The sequence below is a fragment of the Poeciliopsis prolifica genome, unplaced genomic scaffold (assembly GCF_027474105.1).
Source record: "Poeciliopsis prolifica strain line A6 unplaced genomic scaffold, Auburn_PproV2 SCAFFOLD003, whole genome shotgun sequence".
NCBI classification, from domain to species: domain Eukaryota; kingdom Metazoa; phylum Chordata; class Actinopteri; order Cyprinodontiformes; family Poeciliidae; genus Poeciliopsis; species Poeciliopsis prolifica.
In genome coordinates this window covers 9,794,944-9,815,902 of record NW_026562378.1, presented here as the reverse complement: position 1 = coordinate 9,815,902, position 20,959 = coordinate 9,794,944, and the positions used below count along the sequence as shown (strand labels likewise).

Below are 20,959 nucleotides of genomic sequence, written 5' to 3'. Positions count from 1 at the left end.
TTCCTTACCATCATCCTAATCTTCAGCACCATTTGTAGATTTTCTAATAGACTCAAGTCAGGAGTGAGGACTTTACCAGTATTTCTTAATGTTAAAATGCCTTCAAAAATTATATATTTTTCTAATATTATTTATGTTATTTATTAGAGTTTGGCAATAAAAATGTTAGCAATATATTTCACAATATTTTTTTCTCTGTGGACAATATACTAAAAAGATGAGAATCCAATGGTAGTAAGAATTGCTTCGCGCTTGATCACACAAAATTTGATTGACGGAGACAACACAGCACCTTTTTGTCGCTTTTTTGTTCGTTTTAAGTTGTTTTTGGCTCTAGTGCCTTTTATCTGACTGTGATGTCACAGGCAAGCAGGCTGTGAGGGAGGGCAAAGCGTGTGGCAAAGGTCACCAGGCCGGAACTCGAACATGTGACGATCGCATCAAGGATCAGGCCTCCATACATGAGTCCCGCACTATAACCTGGCGCCATCACTGCACCCAGCTGCAGCTTCTTCAGCTTATAGGTTGGAAATGACTGAAAAAATGTAGTTTCCCAAAGGAAGAGAAGATGTAAGACACTGTTGACAAGAAGGACCCAAATAGCTCAGTCGCTCTGAGGTATTTAGGCTATTTAAAGTCAGACCAAAACCAAAGTGTGTACAGAACATTGTGTCGGGTGCATGTTCCGACCAATATGGGGAATACCACCGATCTGTTTTACCACCCAAACCAGTGGCACCTGCCAGAGCACGCATAATGTAAAACGTTACAGTCGTAGATGAGAGCGAGTGCTATGTGCTACAAAAAGAAAAATGCGTGTACAGTATTAGTATCCGACCCAGCACAGCACAGATTGACAGCACTAAATGCTCCCCCAATTGGAATTAGATTTTTAATGAGAAATGAAAATGTTTCTCTCAGTTTTTAATATTTTTGTCTTTCAAAGTTGGTGAAGTTTGCACTGAGGATAAGAAAATATAGTTTTTTTTCCAGAACAAGATATTATTACAGTATGTTTTTTCCCCCCTTGTTCCTTAGTTTTGCTTATTTTGTCTTTTTGTATTTCTTTTTTATTGTTTATTCTTAAGAATAGCAATTTTAAAATGAGCTAATCAAAGGAGAGATTTTGAGAACTTACATTTTAATGCCTTCATTTATTTGACATCAACAAAAGAATACTTCAGTTTTTGTTCTCTTGTCCTGAAATGCTCAAAGGTTTTATTTTGAAATGCGCCTCTTTTATTTCTCCGAAGCAGTTGTGTGAAGTTCGATAACATATTGAACAGTTAAAAATAGATCTTTCAAATAAAAAAAAACAACCTTCTGGTATCTTCTGATCTCAGTTAATAGTACCAGAGAACATTAAATATTGGCAAAACATTTCATGTGTAGTGAATTTTTGTTTATTGTAATATTGTAGTATTTGCCTTTCTTTCCTCCAGTTGCACAGCAGGAGGTGAAACAGAGGCAGCAATACATTACTCGATGCTTCATAAAACTCTGGTCACTTTGCTTTTTTTTGTAATTGGAAAGATTTCAAGCTGTTGGTATGATAGGAAATGTTTGCAGTTCAAAACCGTGGCTTTTTATTTGCACATTGATGAATGACTCTTGATATAATTTTACAGCGTAAGGCGTCCTGTGACAGAAAATCAGACGTTTCTTCCAGGGGTGTGACTTTTTTTTTTTTCTGCTTCCTTTTTGGTCCTGAAGGTTTTGCAAAACACTCAAATAAATGATGAAAAAGAGAACATGTTTACGCAGACGTTCAGTTCCTGCAGAAACGGCAGGTCTTGTTTTAGCTCTGGGCTCGTTTTTATTTAGTCTCAACTCAGGCTGCCCCAAGGCTGTCACCCAGGCAACGATGCAAGTGGGCGCTTGTGTTTTCTTCCTATTATTTAGTTTTCTTACTCAAATTTGCTGGTGTATTCAGTCATCTCTTTGACTTTATCTTTGCCATTGATTCGTTATTTCCCCCCCCCCTCTCTCTCTCTCTCGCTCAACTCTCTGGTGTTGCTCCCCTTTCCTCTTCTCTCTCCCGCCTCCCCTACTTGTGTGCTTTCAATGTACGTTAATGAGAATGTGTTAACGAGAAAGAAAGATCTATTGGGTGTAGCACAATATATCAGAAAGGCAGAGGTTTGGACGGGGGAAAAAAAAAAGACAGCGGGCCCCTTCAAAGAAGTCCTATTCTTGTGGTCGTGAATGTTTGATGAGACAGTGAAAAGTTGCCCCTCTAACGTCATGGTGTCTGAACAGAAAAGAACAGGACCGTTCTAATCATGGCGCGCAGAAAAAAAAAAGAAAAAAAAAAAAAGACTTCCAACCCGATTTAATTAACTGATAAGAAACAGCTTCAAATTAATTTTTCAAGGATGTTAGATTTTGATTAAGAAACTCCTAAAAGAAATAGACGAATAATCAATTTTTTTAATCAACTTACCCCAAATGGTAACTAGTTAATATGATAATTCCAGCAATTAGGGCAAATACTGTCAAGCAGCAGTTTCTATGCATCCCGTTAAAGGAATTATAATATCTTTACATCTAATTATCATGGTGATTTAATTTTTTTGTATGGGTACCTCTCAATTTTACCAGTCCCCTTTTTTCCCCCCCATCTGTCATCATAGAGATAATGAAATGAGCAGTTCCAGACTGTAAGATGATGAGATTTGTGTAGGAAGTAACCTGAATCTGACTTCCTTTTTTTCCACATGCTACATTTGAATTGATATTTAAGGAAAAGGAAGAAAAAAAATAGCTTTTTCCCCACCTTTTTTTTTTTCACCATTTCATTTGGCTTCACGCGGAACGGTCGGCTAAGATCTTTAGATTGCAGCAGATTAAAGAAGCAAAATTGTTCCTGGTCTCTGTGTGTGTCTTTTTGATGAGCAGCTAGCGCCAATTTTAAATATTCTCACCACTCCTAATCCAAAAATCACCTGTTCAGTTCTTTGAGAGGAGGAGGAAAAAAAAACCAAAAAACTGATTTATCCCTGAATGAAAGTAAGATCCGGTTACTCACATGCACATGAGTGTGTGTGTTTGCTTCTTTAATTGGACATGGATTGCAGCAGAGGTGAGGAAGGGCCAGTTGAAGAGAGTGAGGGGTGGTAGGTGGGGGTGAGGGTGGGGGAGACACGGAGCTGGATGGAGATAGAGTTCTTTACTTCAAAGGCAGCTTACAGCCTGGACAAACGCTAACCATGCTCACATACTACCATAGCAGACACACACACACACACACACACACACACACTCCACATCCAGTGGCTCTTTAGCATCTCATGAGATGAATATCCATCCCCTCTCGCTGTATCCCCTGCTCCCTGTGTGCTGAACATCAGTGAAGTCTGGCCTTCAGAGGGAAATATTGACAAAGCATTTGGAGAGATGGAATGGTTCCTTTAATTATATGCTGCTCTTATGATGCATGGAGTTTCTTCTCTGGCTGCTTGCACACACTCACGCACGCACACAAGCCTTGCTGATCAGCTGAATAGGTATTCCTGGCACCAACCCCACACATATTCAATTAGCAAAACTCATTAGCAAAACTTGGCATTTGTTGTTGTTTTTTTTTTTCTCCCTGCCCCCCTCACCCCCTCCTTGCTCAGAATTAATGGTTTTGATATGCTAATTAGCGGGTAATTTAATTTCAAAAGGCCTCAATTAACAGCAGTGTTGTGGACAGGAGGAAGTTAAGCAGCATAATCTAATTTGCATTAGTAACGAGCAGGGAGTAATTAGTCTCTAATTAGCCACTTCAGACAGCACTTGTGTTTACTTTCCTAATGAAGTGGAGGGGCTTGCTTTTTCATACAGCGACGCTTGCGTGGGTACATCCAAGCGTGTTTATGAGAGGCCGTGTGTGCGTGTGTGTGCGTGTGTTAACATTTGTGTACGTGGAGGTTTGGCGTAGACGGGGGTTGTGGGAGGGGAGGCTGGCACCAGCACCAAAGTGGCATATGGCTTACAGTTTGGCTCCGGTTACATATGTTCACACAAACACACGCACAAAGTCACACTTGCAGACACACAAAGAGGTCATCTCCCACCGTCTTACGTGGTTGGACACATACACGCGGCGGTTTACACTCCATTGAAACATCTTCATGAGCTCACTTACACATGCAGCCAGGGATTGACTGGGTGCGTTTGAGGGGTTTTATCCTGATATTGTTTCCCCTGGCAGCAATTTTTCTTTCTGCTGCAATCGCTCGCAATGTTTTTCCTAATGCTTCTTGTGTGTGATTTTTTTTTTTTTTTTTGCTGTTTGGTTTACAGCCACTAGCACTATTTTTTTTTTTCGAAATTATATGAGCTGATATAATATTTTTAGCAGAGAGTGTAAACTGTTGTCATATTCTCAGATTTATCAGTGTTCAATCCAGGGTTTGTTTTTTTAAGACACAAAAAAAGATGCATCTCCACATCCTTTATTTTTGTGGTGACACATGGAGAGAATGGGATTTGAAGTTGGATGTTCTTTGCCCTTTCTTGATAATTTGCTACTAATATGATGAATTTATTAAAGAGAAGGTGTGCTTGAATACATTTCAACATTTATGTTGTCATTTGTTACTTATCCCTGCACCACCTTTTGGCTCCAGGCCAATTCGTGTTCCCATTTTTGACCTTGCATTGCCATATCATGACTTCCTAATTCAATGCTCTACCTGTAACCATTATTAACTCCTGTATATATGCCATCACATATCAGTGTATTTTAGTGCTGTAACAAAGTCTGTTATTATTTTGTCCCCAATTGTTTATTTGCTGAAAATGATAAATCCAATTAATTATATCAGATTAAGATTTCTGATCAATCCACAGCATCTCCAGACAGTATCATTGTACCTACTTTACATTATACTGTAAATATTTTTAAAGGCATTATAAAATCACATTTTCTTACATTACAGATTTTAATCAAAATTGTTAGGAATTTGTCCCAGACTGGTACAAATTCATACATTCTCTGTACAAAACATCTGCTCCATTTTGCATCAGAAATGCTACAAAATGGCAAAGAGAGGGGAGAAATTATTTTTATTTGTTGCCCTCTTTTTCATAGCACTTCTCAATTTCCTTCCCCCATCCTCTTATATACAAGTGGTTTTGTGAAACAAATGCTGCTAAAATTATATTATGGCTTTGGGTTTTGGTGCACCACCCTGAAAGTTACCAGCAGCCCCCATCTTACCACCCTTTTCAAAAGTTTCTGGAGGTGAAATTAAGGGCAGGGCATCCAGATAGTAAGGAAAACAGAGGAACAAACTACACAGTTGTTTTTTTTTTTCCTTTTCTGTTTGTCTCTCTTTTACATTTATTCCATGAAATAATCAATGAGAGAATTAGAAATAACAAGTGCAGCCTGTTTTGTGATGAGCATCTCAAGAGTTTAAACTTTTCCATCCGTGCCTATTTCAAAAACAAGTCAAAAACAACAGGCTCTCTTAAGATTTTTTTTTTATTTTTTTTTTAAGGGAGACGGGGTGGAAGGGTTTAAGAGGAGGAGGGACAAGCAGCTGCCCTATTAGTCCAAAATCTGTTGTTCAGAGGAGGTGGGGAGGAGGGTGGAGCAAAACCACAGAATTTCTACAAAAGAGTGTGCACACTTTTTTCCACCCTTTGTGCAAAGAAGGCTATGTTCTCATATTTTGCCACAAATTAAAACATATTTAACCCCTGTCACCTTTTCAGTAGTAGATCTTGTCCTATTTTTACCCACAATCCCAGACGTGTAGGCCAGGAGAGACCATAAGGACCCCATTAGGAGACAGCCTCTCTGATGGAAGGTGTTTTTCTGGCGTCTTTTCCTCGGCGTTCTCTGGGAGGTCACGGAGCTGGGTGAGTTCCTGCAGTGAAAGAGTCGGGTCAGGGTGCAGGCCGACAGAAGTCGGCAGACTCAGTGGGCGTGACATTACAAACACAAGAAGTCTTCGAGATATATTCATACCTCTCGAGCCCTTCCATGCTTTGTCGCGTTGCAGCTTCACACTGCAACAGATTTCATTGGCGTTTTATGAGATAAACCGACCCAAATTAGCAGGGAGTTGTGAAAAGATAAAGGACACGAGTGAATTTGTGTTCAGCACCTTTCACTCTGAGAGATTAAATCCAGTTGGAACACCTGCCTGTGAAGGCCTCAGGTGTTTGTTAAGAAACATCAGTGAACGGAAATTCACCAAGAAACAAAGAAGTCTGGAGTGAAATAGTTGAGATGTTTAACACTCATGGGGCTCCGTTAAATACATCACTTGAAAATGGAGACACAGCTGCTCCTAAAACAAGGAGCTGCATAGATCCTGAGTTGAACTTTCGTTCACGACGCATAGTGGAAAGCTAACTCCAACAACAGTGCTGTTCACTCTTAACTTCATCATCCTCACAGTACAATGCAGCAGCATCCAGCTGTGGGGATGCTCTCCTGCACAACTGTAGGAAGTCTTGAAAATGTACGTTCACCGAAGTTCTCCGTTCAACCTGACTGAGCTTGAGATATTTTGGAAAGGAGAAAAAAAAATCAGTTTCTACTTGTCCAATAATGTGAAAAGTCCGAAAGGCGTCAATACCTTAACAAAGCAGTGTAGTGAATGTGCATTAACTCGTGGAGAACTTGCGTGATTTACACACGATGAGGCCAAAAGCTGCCTTCGATAAATTTAATGAATGAAGATATTGTGGTGATTATGAGCCCATTGCTGCTGATGACCTCAGGCCAGCAGGTGCATACACACAGATCTATTGTCACAAACGTCCACAAATGTGTGCAAATATACACACACACGCAAACACTTATGTGTATAGATCCATAAATAGGCAACTGATTTACAAATGAGCTGACCCGTGTGCTGGCCTTGCTCTTAGATAGGCTCACACCCCCACCAGGATGCATAAATCACAATGGACATGCATATGCATGAGCATGTGAGGAGGTGGGATAAGTGTGTGTGTGCGTGTGTGGGTGTGTGTGTGAAAACCAGCCCGCAGTGGTGTTCGTATCGATCACTGAGGCTTAGTTAAGTGCTTTTTATTTCACCGAGTTAGAGTCAAGGACCATGGACAGGCCTCTCTCCGGCGACTGTGCTGTTTTTGAATGGGAGAGAAAGCAAAGAAGGGGGAAAAAAAGAGGAGAAAGAACTACTTAACTGTTCTTTTTTTCCCCCTTTTTCAGTGGCATCCAGGGAGCACACATCACATTAATGGAACAGAGATGACGTTTCACATCTTGTCTCTCTCTCTGTGGAAGAAGGGGTTTTGGCGTTGGACCTTTGCCTGATGTGTGTGAGCATGATGTGAGCTGCTTTAACCTCCCCTTGTTTTATAGACTTATACATGGCTCTGGATCGCACTGCTGCTAAATTAATTTACACACCATTCACACATGCGTGCCAAATCTTCCTTCCTTCTCCTTCCCTTTCTCTCTCTCTCCTTCTCTCTCTCTACACTTTCTCAGCAAAGACAGAGCAGAAATTGCCTGGCGAGGTAAATAAATTACTTCCATCGATTGCTGTAGTTGTAGAGTGACTTTATCACAGTTTGACTTGTCCAGATACAGATCGCCGAGTGACAGCGTGTTTTTGTAACGCGCCGCTGTTGCTGCGTGCAGGTTTCGACGTGTGTGCACGTATGTGTGTGTAAAAATCAGGCATAAATCTAAGCGATGAATATCTCTGCATATTAAAAGTCACGGCTAAGGTGGTGGGTTGGCCACAAGCTGTGTCCAATTGTGTATATCTAATTCAACCAAGCTCCCCACTACACATATTGAAAATCAGATACATTTTCTGAGAATTATTATAGCAGGATCTTACAACCCAACCTGTACTCAAGCATATTATTTCTCTAATCACTAATATCCTAAAAAAAGTGAAAAAAAAAAAAAAAACTGGAGTTAGATGGTATCCTAGCACAGTTCAATTCTGTTATCTACCTTTGATAAGTTTTATCTCAATACATATTGTGCAATTTATTTAGCCATTCCATACTCTAGATTATTTTATTTATTTTTTTGTTAAAAGAGGTTAAAAGTTCAGGAAACAGTACAGCTGTCTTTAGAGTGTGTTTCTGCGATGTAGGCCACATACTGTTTTAATAGTTGCTGTGCTGATGTTGCTGCAGAGGCCAAGAAGCCACAGTTAAAAAGACACAAACTGGAAAAAAGAACAAGCGAAGGCCCCATCTGTTTGTACTAAACAGTGGAAGAACTGACCATTGAGGAAGCAAATGAACAACAAATAAATAAAAGATATTTTGACATCTCTGGCAGAAAGCCATTACAACTTTTCCTCATTGTCATTGAGCATGCATTGCTCAAAATGTATTGACATTTGGCAGTAATAGTTCAACATAGCAAAAAATAAAAATAAAAAAAATAAATGAATCCCTCACTTTTAATCAGAGTTGTTCTGTTATAAATACAGATTGATGTTACTAGTTTGAAGCAGCAGGTTTTCAACGCTGAGACCCAAACGGTGACTAATCAAGGGCATGTTTGGGACTTTGAAATTAGTTTTTCGAATTCAAACAAAATGTTATTAGTGAAAATGGTAAGGCATATGTACGCTGTAAAAGTTAAACATCAAGTTTTAAAAATGGGAGTGTGTTTTTTTTTTGTAAACTATATATTTTAGTTTATTGTGACCACATGGCCAAATAACCCAATGTATGAATCATGATACTAAAAGTGAAGATAAGTCAATGGCTTGGTAATAATCTTGTGTCAAAAGTATTAAGTAGGACTCCTAAATAAAGATATTCTGGATTTTCTGACAATTACTTATTGATTGAGGATGTAAAGCATAAATAATAAACTCAGTGCACTGACTCTTTTCCACAATCACTGTATATTTCTTGTGTGAGAAGTTAAGCTGTTGCACCTCGACATCTGCCATTTTCACGCCAGTTCTGTCTATGATTATTGTGATACATGTTGCACTCTCAAGAAGTGACATACAGAGCAGTAATCCCTTCAGGCCCCAGCGGGATATCGACTGCTCTTCTCTCTCTGCTGGATTTCAAATGGCAACAAAATAACAGGGACACTCAGCCCTTTGCTCTGTTGCACGGAGAGCAACAGAGCAACAGGTTTTTCCTACAGGAAAAAAGTAGAATTTTGATTCAGTTCCTCACGAATGCCAAATTAATGTTAATTGCATTTAAATTCATATGAAAACATATTCTTAATAGACCTTTTGAAATAGCTTGCTCAAGTTATTTATTCATTTTGCCTTTTGCATAACTTTTGCTGTGCCGCTAATGAACAAAACAGGCCTTTTCGACTGTCTGCGTAGCCTTGGGAGGGCAGGTAAAAATGCTAATTCTGTGGTAAGATGGGGGGATAAAAACAGAAAAAAGGGTCATTTTAATTTTTTAAAATGTTTGAGATGAAACAATAGTTGCATTAGGAAGTCGTTATAATTGGAGGGAATTGCTGACTGGATACACAGACTTCTGACGGTGGTGAAGCAGCGCACACTTGGGGGTCTTTTTGTATCTGCGCACTGTTTAAAAATTTAACTTCTAACATGCATTAAATAGAGGAGGGGAAAAATTAAGATAAAAGGAGAGGCGACTAATCACAAATCGACGATTCTATTCCTCTGTTGCGATAAGCTGTGCCCCCCCCCTCCCCACACATTTAACATCTCTACCTCAGCTTTAGTTTCTCGGAAAGCCTCGGCACACACGCTCCGAAGGAGAACCAGCGACTGTTTTAATATCGCTGCTTTTGCATTCTAATCCCGACACCTCTTGAAATATAATTCTTTCCTCTATTTTAAATCGTGGATGTGAAATTGCATTAAAGCAGGAGTGTGTGGGCATAAAAGCAGCGATGTTAAATGGACATATGAATGCAGGGGTGAATCCTAACCTATTAAGCACTTTCCTTATTATTTCTGAAAGTGGAGCGTGGTAATTAGTTTGGTAGAAATCCTATAGTGGGGTGGAGGTATGGGTCTCAATAGTTGAGCCAAATTAATTTCTTCTGTCACCTTGAGCATACGTTCCTCTTAATAGGTTTAATTTATTTCACGGTGATTATCTTTTTTTCTTCTTCTTCTCGTTTAACACTTGACTGTGATGTGCATATTCACAGCAAAATCCACTCTGCACATGAATGGTGTACTCATACCTAAATATGATATATCTGCAGAGCGTCATTGCAGCTTGGCGGTTGAGTCTTTATGATCTAAGCGATGGCCCTGTGCCTTTTTTTTTCCCAGGGATCCTTGCTGCTGCTGCTGCTGCTGCTGGAGCGGCGGCGGTGGCGGCGGCGACCCGGTTGTCATGTGATCCGTGCGTCTGGCTAAGAGCTCTGTTTTTCTCAGCACTCTCTCCAAGTCTTTTGAGTCCTAAAAGTTAACAATCAGTCTTGATGTTAAATCCATCAGAAACCTCCATGTGCCACGAGGTTTTAATAAGCTCCTTCGTTTGCATGTGTGCGTGCATGTGTGTGTGTGTGTGTGCATGCGTGTGTGTGTGTGGGGGGGGGGGGCGTGTGCATGTATGCGAGGTGAGGTTATGGTGGGCCATGGGAACGGAGCATACCTATGCGGATTAGAATGATCCCACGGACACTTTTCCGTGGGACATGTTTTAATTTCTCTTATTTTCAAGCACATTTTTGTTTTCAGACATCTGAAATTGCAGAGGCCTTATTTTTTTTTGCAATTAAGAACAAAGTTACCGACTACCAGTTGAGCATAAAGTTACTTTAAAATTTCTACACACCTGTCAAAATACCCATTTTGTGATGGGACTGAAATTTGATCCTTCCTTTGTATGTGAGTGATCCTTCAATCCTTCAAGAACTCTTTTCCACCTGTTCTGTGACCTATAACTTGACTCAAAAACAAACCAAAACTTTTCCAGGGAGAAAAAATAAAGACGAAAATCTAAAGTAATGTGGAACATTATCTGTGTACACACCTTCTTATAAATGACCTTTGATTAACCCCAAGAAAAGCTCTGCTGTCCTTGTCGGCTTTTCCTGACATTTCTTAGTCGCATCTCACAGCGAAAGAAATGGTCCAGAGAGGATCAGGGATCTCATTTTCAAAAGGAGGAATTTCCTAGGCATTAGATAAACCATGGAACACAGTAAGGACAGTCATCATCAAAGGGAGAAATATGGTGCAACAGTGACATTACAAAGAACTGGATGTTCTTCCAAAATTGATGAAGAGGAAAACGGGTCAGGGAGTTCCTCAAAGAGGCCTGTGCTATTATTAAAGGAGCTGCAGGAATGTCTAGCTGTGTAGTAAATTTCACACCAATTTCCACTTTTCCTTATATGTCTTGGTTATGGGGCATCGCAGGAAGAAACAAGCTTGGACTCTGTGGCCAAATTCCAAAACGCAACCAAAAGAACAGCGTACCGGCAGTGAGCGTCGGTGATGGCAGCATTATGCTTTGGAGCAGTTTTCCTCAAGCTGGAACTGGAGGCTCAGCGAAGGTGGGCGGATTTATAAATAGTTCTAACTACCCGTCAGATCAGAAGTGGCTTTAAATGCCTGTTTCAGTTGATTTTGTTTTATTTTTGTAGCTAACAGATTTCACTTTGGTTTCCAGTTGAATTGAACGGTATAACTCTTCTCTATTTTTAATTTTTTTTTAACATAGCAAAACCTTGCATTTTAACATTGTTGTGTTATATCCATTGTACCTTTATGCCTTAACGGGGTGCCTGTGTGTGTTTGGTAGCTCATTGTGCCAGGGATCACTCAGGTTGCCCTGTCTGGTTTCAACTTGCACCGGTAAATTACACCCAGTCACTAAAATTACATCCTATAGACTCTCCCATTTTCTCCCTCTGTGTGTGTGTGTGTGTGTGTGTGTGTGTTTGAAGCCTAATTGTTGACGTCATCTCCCAGCGCTGTTCCCGATGTCAGCTTTGATTAGACTGAATGAAGTCCAACTATTTTTGTGTTTTCGTCATTTAGGGGAAGCAAAATGGAAATGCAGCTGTTTGGAGTGCGCGTGTGTGTTTGTGTGTCGGAGGAAATTGCTTTGTGGTGTGTGGCGGTGAGTGCGTAAGACTGGTTGTCAGCTGGTGAACACTAGTTTTCATTTGAGCAACTCCAGTAAGGAAAGCTCAAAGGGACAAAACTGAGATGGAGGGGCTGCAAGTCTGCCAGTTAGTGCACCAGATGTCAGTTATTGTTGGACTCAGATTATGGCAATAACTACAGTTGGCCAACACTAATAAGCACATCTGTGTGTGTGTGGGCGTGTGCATGTGTGTGTGAACGTGTTTGTATGTGAGTGATCTAACTCCACTGATAGATTTTAAACAATCTTCATTTTTGGACTTGCTCTGGTTTTTATGACTCCTCTGGCACCTGCAGTGTTTTTCAGAGTTCAGTCTCTCGTTTTTAGTTTTTCAGCATTTTGGAAATGTAAACACTCCTAAAACACATCCAGATGTTACCAGCTGTGAGTCGCCACCACAAACACAGGGCAGGGTTTTTGTGTGCGTCTGCGTCCAATTGTGTGTGCATGCTTGTGTGTGTGCCTCCAAGACTTTCTGAACAATTCGCTCTCAGACGGCAAAAAGGATTGTTTGATTTTGTTGTGTGTGTCATTGCTGCGGTGCATGACTATAAGCAAATACGGTGCATAACTATGACGCCTTGCTTCAGCTGAAGCAGAGCCGTGTAGCTGCTGCACATCGCTTTGTGGCTTAATGGAATATGAAGAGTCAGCAATCAGGATCTTTGGCAAGAATGGAGATTTCAAAAAGTCGCCGGTTCAGTTGTCTCCTCGGGATTTGTCTTGATGCGCAGGCAAGCTCATACAAAATAGTGTCGGCACGTGAATACTAAAACGCATGAAATTTGATTTTGAGTTTTTCCAGGGATAAGTATGGAAAAAAATAAACAGAATCTGGAATCCAGTAAAAGGAGTCTGCTCATTTTGCCCAGTGATCTCTTGAGATATGTAATGTCCCCTGTAACCTTAAGAAGGCGAAGACAATGGATGTATGAATAGATTCAGATAATAAGATGGGAAATGAAGTCTTGAAGTAATATGTCTTTTGTCCATCCATCTGTCAATCTGTCTACTATTTTTGCTGATTATGTATGTGCAGCTTGAAATTAATATAAAAATCTTCACCACATACATTGTTTTTAATCTTTTCACTGAATGGACTGAAAACCTTTAAAATTGAGATATGCATCCACAAAGGCAGAATTAAATTGTGTGCAGAAGAAGTGGTAATATTTGTTTATGTACTTTTTTTTTTTTTACATACATGCAATTACCTGTTTGACCCACTGCTAATTAGCAGATGCCCTTAAATTTCCTATAATGACATGATCTCATTCCTAGTAATATACACACATGTTCCTGTGCGCAACATACAAACACACTTAAATGTCAGCCTCTCGCTGTCTCCAATGTTTCATCACACTGTATATTTTTAGTGTGCGTGTGTGTGTGTGTGCAAAGTGTGTATTTATTAATGCACCGTGGCCACGCTGAAGCTTTGGTCCTTAGGGAGTAATTACTGCAGAGGTTTTCTGGCCGTTTTCTCTCATTAGTGTGAATATGGAAGGGATCTTGAGGAACCTCAGTTAGCATGAGCAGGACACGCACACAAAACACGCCCGGAGAGGCCCCTGTGTCGGGCAGAGGTTCACAAAAGTGCGCTCTGCCGAGGCATGGTGGCATGACTCAGTTCTGCATGTGCAAGGTTCAAATCTTTCTCCGCAGGTCTATTTCAGCCACCGTTGTATCGTACGGCAGTGTTTGCGTATGTTGTGTGGATTTCTGCTGTTCTTTCGCATCTGGCCTGAACCTCACTCAAGGCCTCCAATTCAGGTTGTTTGTTTGGGTTTCACCAGGCAAACACACCGCTAGGTCTGCCCTCTGTACTCGGGACTATTCTTGGCTCTGGCCTCAGTTTAGCTCAGGCCTGCTGCCTGGCTCAGTGGAGGTCTCTGTAGGGAAACCTCAGTCCTGCCAGAGTCCAGGAAGATCCCAACCACAGTGCACCACCCAGCCACCACAGTGACCCTTAGCAGCTTCAGCTGGTCTCGCTCCACAGCAACCCTCAAATGTCATCTGGGGGATTTAGCTGTTGGATTTCCTTCGCTCTGGGTTTTCAAAGTGAGAGTTAACCTGTCATGATGGAACGGACCCACGTTCTGTAAACAAACAGGAATAGACAAAGAAGTAGCTCCAGGTCTGCATGACCAGCCCTCAGCCGGTGGAAAATGATTTGGTAACAAGCAGATGAAAAGTCAGGGAAAAGAAAGAAAGAGTGGGAGTCAGCAGAGAGAGAAAGAAAACAACAAAGGTGGTCAGGACAAAAGCAGTATTGTATCACTGAAATGACTTGTGAGTTGAAAGCCTTAAAAGTCCTCTGGAGAGCCAGGTCATAAAGCCCATTGGATGGGTTTGGCAGCCGAGGCCAGAGTCAGACGGGCCTGGCAGCCGGGCCCGCACAGCTTCCAGTAACAGGAGATGTAAAAATCAATTTGCCGTGAAAAAGGTAAACAATCAGAAATGACAAATATGCAGGTTCTTTCCATCGCTCCCTTTTTTCATCTCTTTCTATTTTCAACGTTATTACAGAAGACAAATGCGGCAGAATGATTAGTCAAGATCCGTGTAATGAGGGGTCCCAGCAGTGTTTATTGGGATTGAGAAAGAGAGGGATTTTTCCACTCGCTCTATTTTTTTATTTTTTGCTACCCCAAATAGTCAGGCTGACTTTTGCAGTAAGTGACTAAAATACACAGATTTGGCTTTCGCAGTGAAGCTGCGGGCACACGAGCACAAGTCAACACTTCTGATTAAACAGGATGAGATCGATATCGCTTTGTGGACGGAAAACGATTGAGGGATGAGCAGATAACAAAAAGAAAAGGAGGAGGGAGTGAATCCTTAGGGGCCTGTTTTCGCTGGTTAGGGGGCCCTCGGGGGCCTCAGCGGAGGCCTCCATTAGAGGAACGATCTGAACCAGGGGGAGCTGGAAGCAACGTGAGCCTTCCAGGCAGGGGCCGGTCTGTTTAGCAGCAGTTTGTCTGCATTTCCTCATGACATTGATCCGGAGCCGCGCTGCAGCCGCAGGAAGGCTCTTTGCTGTTGAATGGACAGAGCAGCGCAGCATCGATGAGGCAGAGTGGACCAGCGGAGAACGCTGCACCCTGATGGTCATTTTGTTAAGACAGACAGACCCTGTTCAATACTTGCGCCCCACAGCTGCCCTGTGGCACAGTAAATTGGTCCGTGTCTTTAGGATTTAATCCTCTTTTCTTTCTGCTGTCATCTTTCTCAGATGAACAGATCTGTTATGACTGGCTGGGAAAGAAATGAAAAAGGGTAAGAAAAAAAAAAGAAAGGAGGAATTTATCATGTGAGAGAAACGAATGTTTCCTTGGCCTCCCAAAATGAGTTTTTTTCTCTAGGTGTTCTCCCATATACACTCTTAGTTCTTTGAATTTGAATAAATTAAAGATAAACCAGCTTAGAATTGGCCGTAGCAGTGCTGCTAGAGAGCAGTGGCTGTGAAACAGGGTTTTATTCATTTTTTAAAATATCATGATGTTTTTTGACATTTCAAACTGGCCTTAACGTCCTATATTAGCAATCGTTTCGGCTATAATTATTAAAACATCATTCAATGTTTTTCCTATAGAATGTAGATCCTTGCCTAATTTTGACATGTCTGCCATGATTTCCAGGCCCAGCTTGTTCCTGCTCATAAGGAGGTTGAAAACTCAAAGGGATAAAATAAAGCAACTTTGTGCTACTCCGTTCAACCTTCCTGTTACTTGCTGAAAGCCGTGCTCTCTCTCGCAGCCTGAATGAACCAATAACATTTCGGTTTACTTGCTGAAGGATTCCTAGAACTCTGAATTGCATTTAACTTCTGATACTGAAAATAGTTACCTCTGAAGCTTCTCTCCTCCCAGCCAGTTGTATTTTTGAGTTTCTGAACAGTCTCTGGAACCAAGAAAGAGGCAAAAGAAAAATGATCTGATTTCACCTATCAGACAATTTCTTTGCAAATGTTTACGTGTTCATGAAGCATTTATCACTCTCAAGTGACACGTAAAGGATTGACAGTCACTCAAATAAGAACGATTATAGAAAAGCTGAAGAAGGACAAACGCTCATCTTGCTCAATTTCTTCTCTTTAAATTAGAGTATGCTCAGAGAGAAACTATTAAACAGTGTGGGTGTGTTTGTTTGCTGGAGTTTTCTTCTCATCTGCCGGTGTATGTATGTTTTGTGGTTGTTGTGTTTGCTTAGCATCAGTCACCGAGCGCTCACAAACAAACCAGCTTGAATCCCCTGCTCTGAAGCCATCAATTCGTAATGAGATAATGACATGTTAACTCGCTCACAGCGGCAGCAGCTCTGTTTACAGATGAAGACAAACCACAAACAAGACGCAGACACGCCGGGCCCCTTTCTTTTGCTCTTTCTTTCCCTCTTTTCTCTGGCTACGTATCTGCGCCTTTGCCAAATCCTTGTCAGGATAACAGGTGGATAACAGCACACATTGTCTCCGTCTGACACACCAGCGCTGGAGAGCGTCTGCAATCCAGATTCCCTAATGAGAAAAGAATGTCGTCCGTGGAATTCGAGTTTTCCGTTGGAATCACACACTCATCAAGCCCGTTTCCTGCCCAGAGCTCGCTTTCACCGAACAAAAAGACGAGGAGAGGGATCCCGCTGTCTCCCGTCACCACATTCTTTTTCTCAGCGCTCCCTCTCTCCTCAGTCTTGTGTTACCTAACGTTGGACTACTGTTCTTCTCCTTCTCTCTGCTGGACTGGGCCAGTCTGCTTGTGGAGTGGAACCTTCACATGACTCAGTGTGTGTCAGGCCAGACAAACCTGAGTGCTGTATAAGCGAGAAAACGGTGGCTGATTGGGAGGGAAGGTGTCCTAAACTGACTGGTATGGGAAACACGCTCACTTTAACGGCTGAGAAATAACGAGAGGAAGAAGAAGTAAAAAAAAAAACACTTTTGAGTAAGGGAACTCTTAGTTTTCTGTGGAGCGACTTAAAAAAAAAACACAAGACAGAAGTTAAAAATTAACATTCAGATACTTTAACCTTGAAATCTCCCCTTGCCGAGGCACCAGCTCCCTCTTTTTTTCATCTGTTAAATGTTTGAGTGTTTGATAGTTTGAGGTCTATAGCAGAACCCGCTCGGGAATTAATGTCATTCATATGCCCTGCGGAAATTACTTTTGAAATGCATATAATCTAAAACATGCAAATGAGGCTGACTTTGTGCACTCTGTTTAATATGAATTATCATTTTGTGAATACCTATTATTACTGCGTACATTTCTCCAATTATATTGTTCTTTTTTTTTTTTTTTTTTGTCACTTCTGCACGGGGACGCACACGTGCGCTTCAGGGACACCGGGGACGTGCACGCGCACGCATTCGGACACGTGCGCAGAAAATGTCTCTGTGATGGGTGTGTTTTAATGAGGAGTAATAAGGACGGTAATGACCCAGTCCACTTCTCTCTTCCTTTTTGTTTTACCCGCCTGTCTTGAAGCCTGCCTGGCATGTAGCTTTTAGTTTACATAAAGCCAAAGAGAATAGCTTCTTTAAAAACTGGAAATAAATAAATAAATAAAATAAAATATGCAGCACCCTTTTGCAGATTCCGCACAAATTCACCACTAAACAAGTCCTTTAACTCCAAATGAAAATAACAAGGCGGGAAAATACAAGTGTTCTTCATCCAATTTTCATTAACAGACTGAAATATTGATGCATTTTAAAAGTGAACGGAGCATGTTTAGTTTGTCTCTTCCTTTTTCTGCTCTGGTGAAATAGCTCTCTTATTAATGCCCCTGTCCAAGAGCCAGACAATTTTTTTCACTCTTTTTTTCCAAAATTGAACTGAAGGCATTCCTTTTTCAAACGCATTACCCTAGTAATTTATTTATACTACACCATAAATTATTCTATTAATATTAGCATGTTCCAAATTAGTATGAACTCTCTCAATGTTCCTTCTACTTCTATTAATTAGCACGCTTGTCACTATAACAAAGATTTTTCTTTCTCTGATAAATTATAAAGGAGACATTTTTTAATACAATGAGAACTGCCTGAGAAATTATTAATGTTTTAGTTTTGGCCTGTAAGACAAAAGGAGAAAAGGGGTGAAAAGAACATAAAACTAACAACAATCTGCAATATATTATAAGGGCTGTCATTGGCAGACAACAGTGTTTATTTTTATTACATTGTTCCCCCTCCTCCCTTCCACCACCAAAAAAAAAAAAAAAAAAAAAACTTTGTTTCCGTGCTCATCCCTACATAATGCCTACGGATATCATCTTGTTTTAGCACTTTTGGATAGGATACGAATTAATTACCTCTGTAACAGCTTGGACCAAGTTCAAAAGTACTAAAATTCAATTAATTTGAGAACTGGACATGCTATCATTCTCTCTGCATGTCTCCTTTAAAGTCTGGCCTGTTTTTTTTTTCTTTCTTTTTTTTTTTAAACTGTGGACTTATTCAATTATATTTGATTAAACTCGCTCTGATCCAATCTATTAATTAACTAGGAAATGCGAAGTGCCCGACTTGAAAGCCGATGTATAAAATTATATCATGTCCACTTTGATATTTATTTATTTTTTTAAAGCACTATTTTTAAACCCATTGTCACTCTTTATTATTGAAAGTTGCTGTTGCCCATTTTCCAGGTGTTATTAAATCATTCCATCTGCCTTGTAATGCAAATTCTGATCATAAATGAAATTATTTCTCTGCTAAAGGCAACCATTGGCACATTTACCACTTCATATGATACGTTCCTTTTTTTTTTTATCTATTTCTTCCTCAGTTTTTATCCCATTTAATTAAATGTAAAAACTGGGTGATGTTCTCAATGACAATAGTAGAAAATCTGATTTAGCAGTAGATCACTTCCTTGTTAAATATTAGGTGGAGGGAGTCCTTTTCTCACATATACCTGCAAAGACATGGAGCTCTATTCCTCCTGTGAGAAGTAAAACGACTTACAAGTCATTTAGGCTGTGATAGAGCAACAATTTTAGCAGAGAATAGAAAGAATAAGCATATGATAGCAATGTTACTATGATTTTAATTTCAAAGCTTCACATTTTTTCAATCATGCTATTATTACGGAGTAACTGGCATTTTCTTTGGCAGCATGAAACATTGCATAGTGCAGCTTTGTCCGCCATGTTTTCACATAACCAGTCAAGTCGCTGAAATGGCACTACTTTTTTCTTACTTCAGCTGTTTTAAAACATTTCCCATCACAGAAAATATCAATATCTACAAACAGCATTTCTGTTTATTAGCAGTCTGTGGGCCCTACAACAGCAGATACCCAGGCTAATTGCTTACGTTATCGTAAAAAGACCATTGGAAATGAAAACATGAGCACTTTAAATTTACTCCTAAATTTAAAAGCAGTGGTAAAAAATGTTACATTTAGAGAAAAGAAAATACCCGTGATCCTGCTTTATATTCATATTTTTATGTAAACACCATGATACATGATGAAATCATACTGTCATAATTTTGAAAATGTTTCATTACAATCAATCTTGATGAAGCTCCAAGGTTTATTCATCCATTTTACCTTCATATCAGGCATATGTTTCCCCAATGACTTTCTTCTTCTGTTTTTCTCCAAATTTTCCATCGTCTTCCTGTGTTTCCTCCCCACTCCCTGGCCCCCACCTCCTCTCAGTGAAGGTCATTCTAATAAAGAGCTCTCATAGGATTCTGCTGCTAATTGCTCTGTGGCGCTCTAGCTGGTTTTAGATCCAAATAAAGGCACATTGCCTTTTTAAACAGCTCTTCCACTTCTTGCCCTGCATTCCTCCTCACCTCTGTACTTCCATGTTAAATACGGACTTAGCAATATTTGACGCTGCAGCCGACCTCTGTCTCCGCTAGCTGAGAAATTAAGGTGAAAACAGGTTTTTTTTTGTTTTTTTTACCCCTTTGAGGGCAGGTTAATTTCCAACTTGCAAATGTGAGTCACAACTGTGCTTTACCTCTTTAAGAATGTACAATGTGCGATTTCCAGATAAATGAGGTGTGCATGAAGTCTGCTCCCTCTACAAATATTTGTGTGTATCTTTGTGTCTGTCTCCAGCATTTTTCGAACAGACGGCAGTCTGCGAGCTGGTAAATCACTTACTGCACTCTAAAGTAACGGTCAGGGTGAAGGCAGGAGTGGATGTTTGCCCCGGTCATATACACAGACACACACACAGACACACACACACACACACACACACCACACACACACACACACACACACACGTGCGCAGGCATACGGAGCGATCTCACCGGTGCGGAATGCGTTGTGTGTTTACCTATGGCTCCAGAACCCACCTGACTGAGGGAGGCTAATCTTTATGGGCTCTGTAAACAGGGACTTTGTCTTCAAAGAGGTGCAGGCGGCCGAAGCAGGCTCACAGTTCACACATGCAAGAGCAAACAAAGATGCATGCCTAGGAGGAAGGGGAGAGGGTACAAATATGGTATTGTACTGTACATCAATAAAAGTTATAATATCACAGAAAAGTTAATTCATTTCAATAATTCAGTTTAAAAAGAAAGTTAAGCTTATATGTATATAGTATAGATCAGATGTAGTGTTACGACTACTGACAAGCCATTGGCACATTTAGCCTGTTGCCTAAATCTGCTGCCATTTAGCTTCTAAGAATATTATTACCAAGTAAAACCAAAATAAGATTTAATGCAAACTATGTACTATAGTTCTTATGCAGTGTATAAACCTGTGGCCCTGGGCTTCCATTAAGGAATCCCAGGCTGCTTTAATAGCAGCTTTCTGCATTGTTGATTTAGGTGACTCTCATCTTCCTCATGCAAGCACTCCATAGATCCTCTGTGCTTTTGATAACAGGCCAATCCAGCACAAATGATTAAACCGGGAGTCGA

The 20,959-nt window shown here is 40.5% G+C and overlaps 1 protein-coding gene across 3 annotated transcripts in view; it reads left to right on the top strand.

The window, feature by feature from the left end:
- foxp4 (forkhead box P4) overlaps positions 1-20,959 on the top strand; it is a 107,532-nt gene that overhangs the window by 12,449 nt on the left and 74,124 nt on the right. For 2 of the 3 annotated variants that reach the window (XM_055027589.1, XM_055027588.1), the window contains exon 1: positions 10,558-11,467. The exons of the other annotated variant lie outside the window; for it this stretch is intronic. In XM_055027589.1, the coding sequence (XP_054883564.1) occupies positions 11,258-11,467 (210 nt within the window). In that variant the 5' untranslated portion in view covers positions 10,558-11,257. Of the gene's footprint in view, positions 1-10,557; positions 11,468-20,959 lie in introns of those variants that run through there. 3 annotated transcript variants of the gene reach the window in all.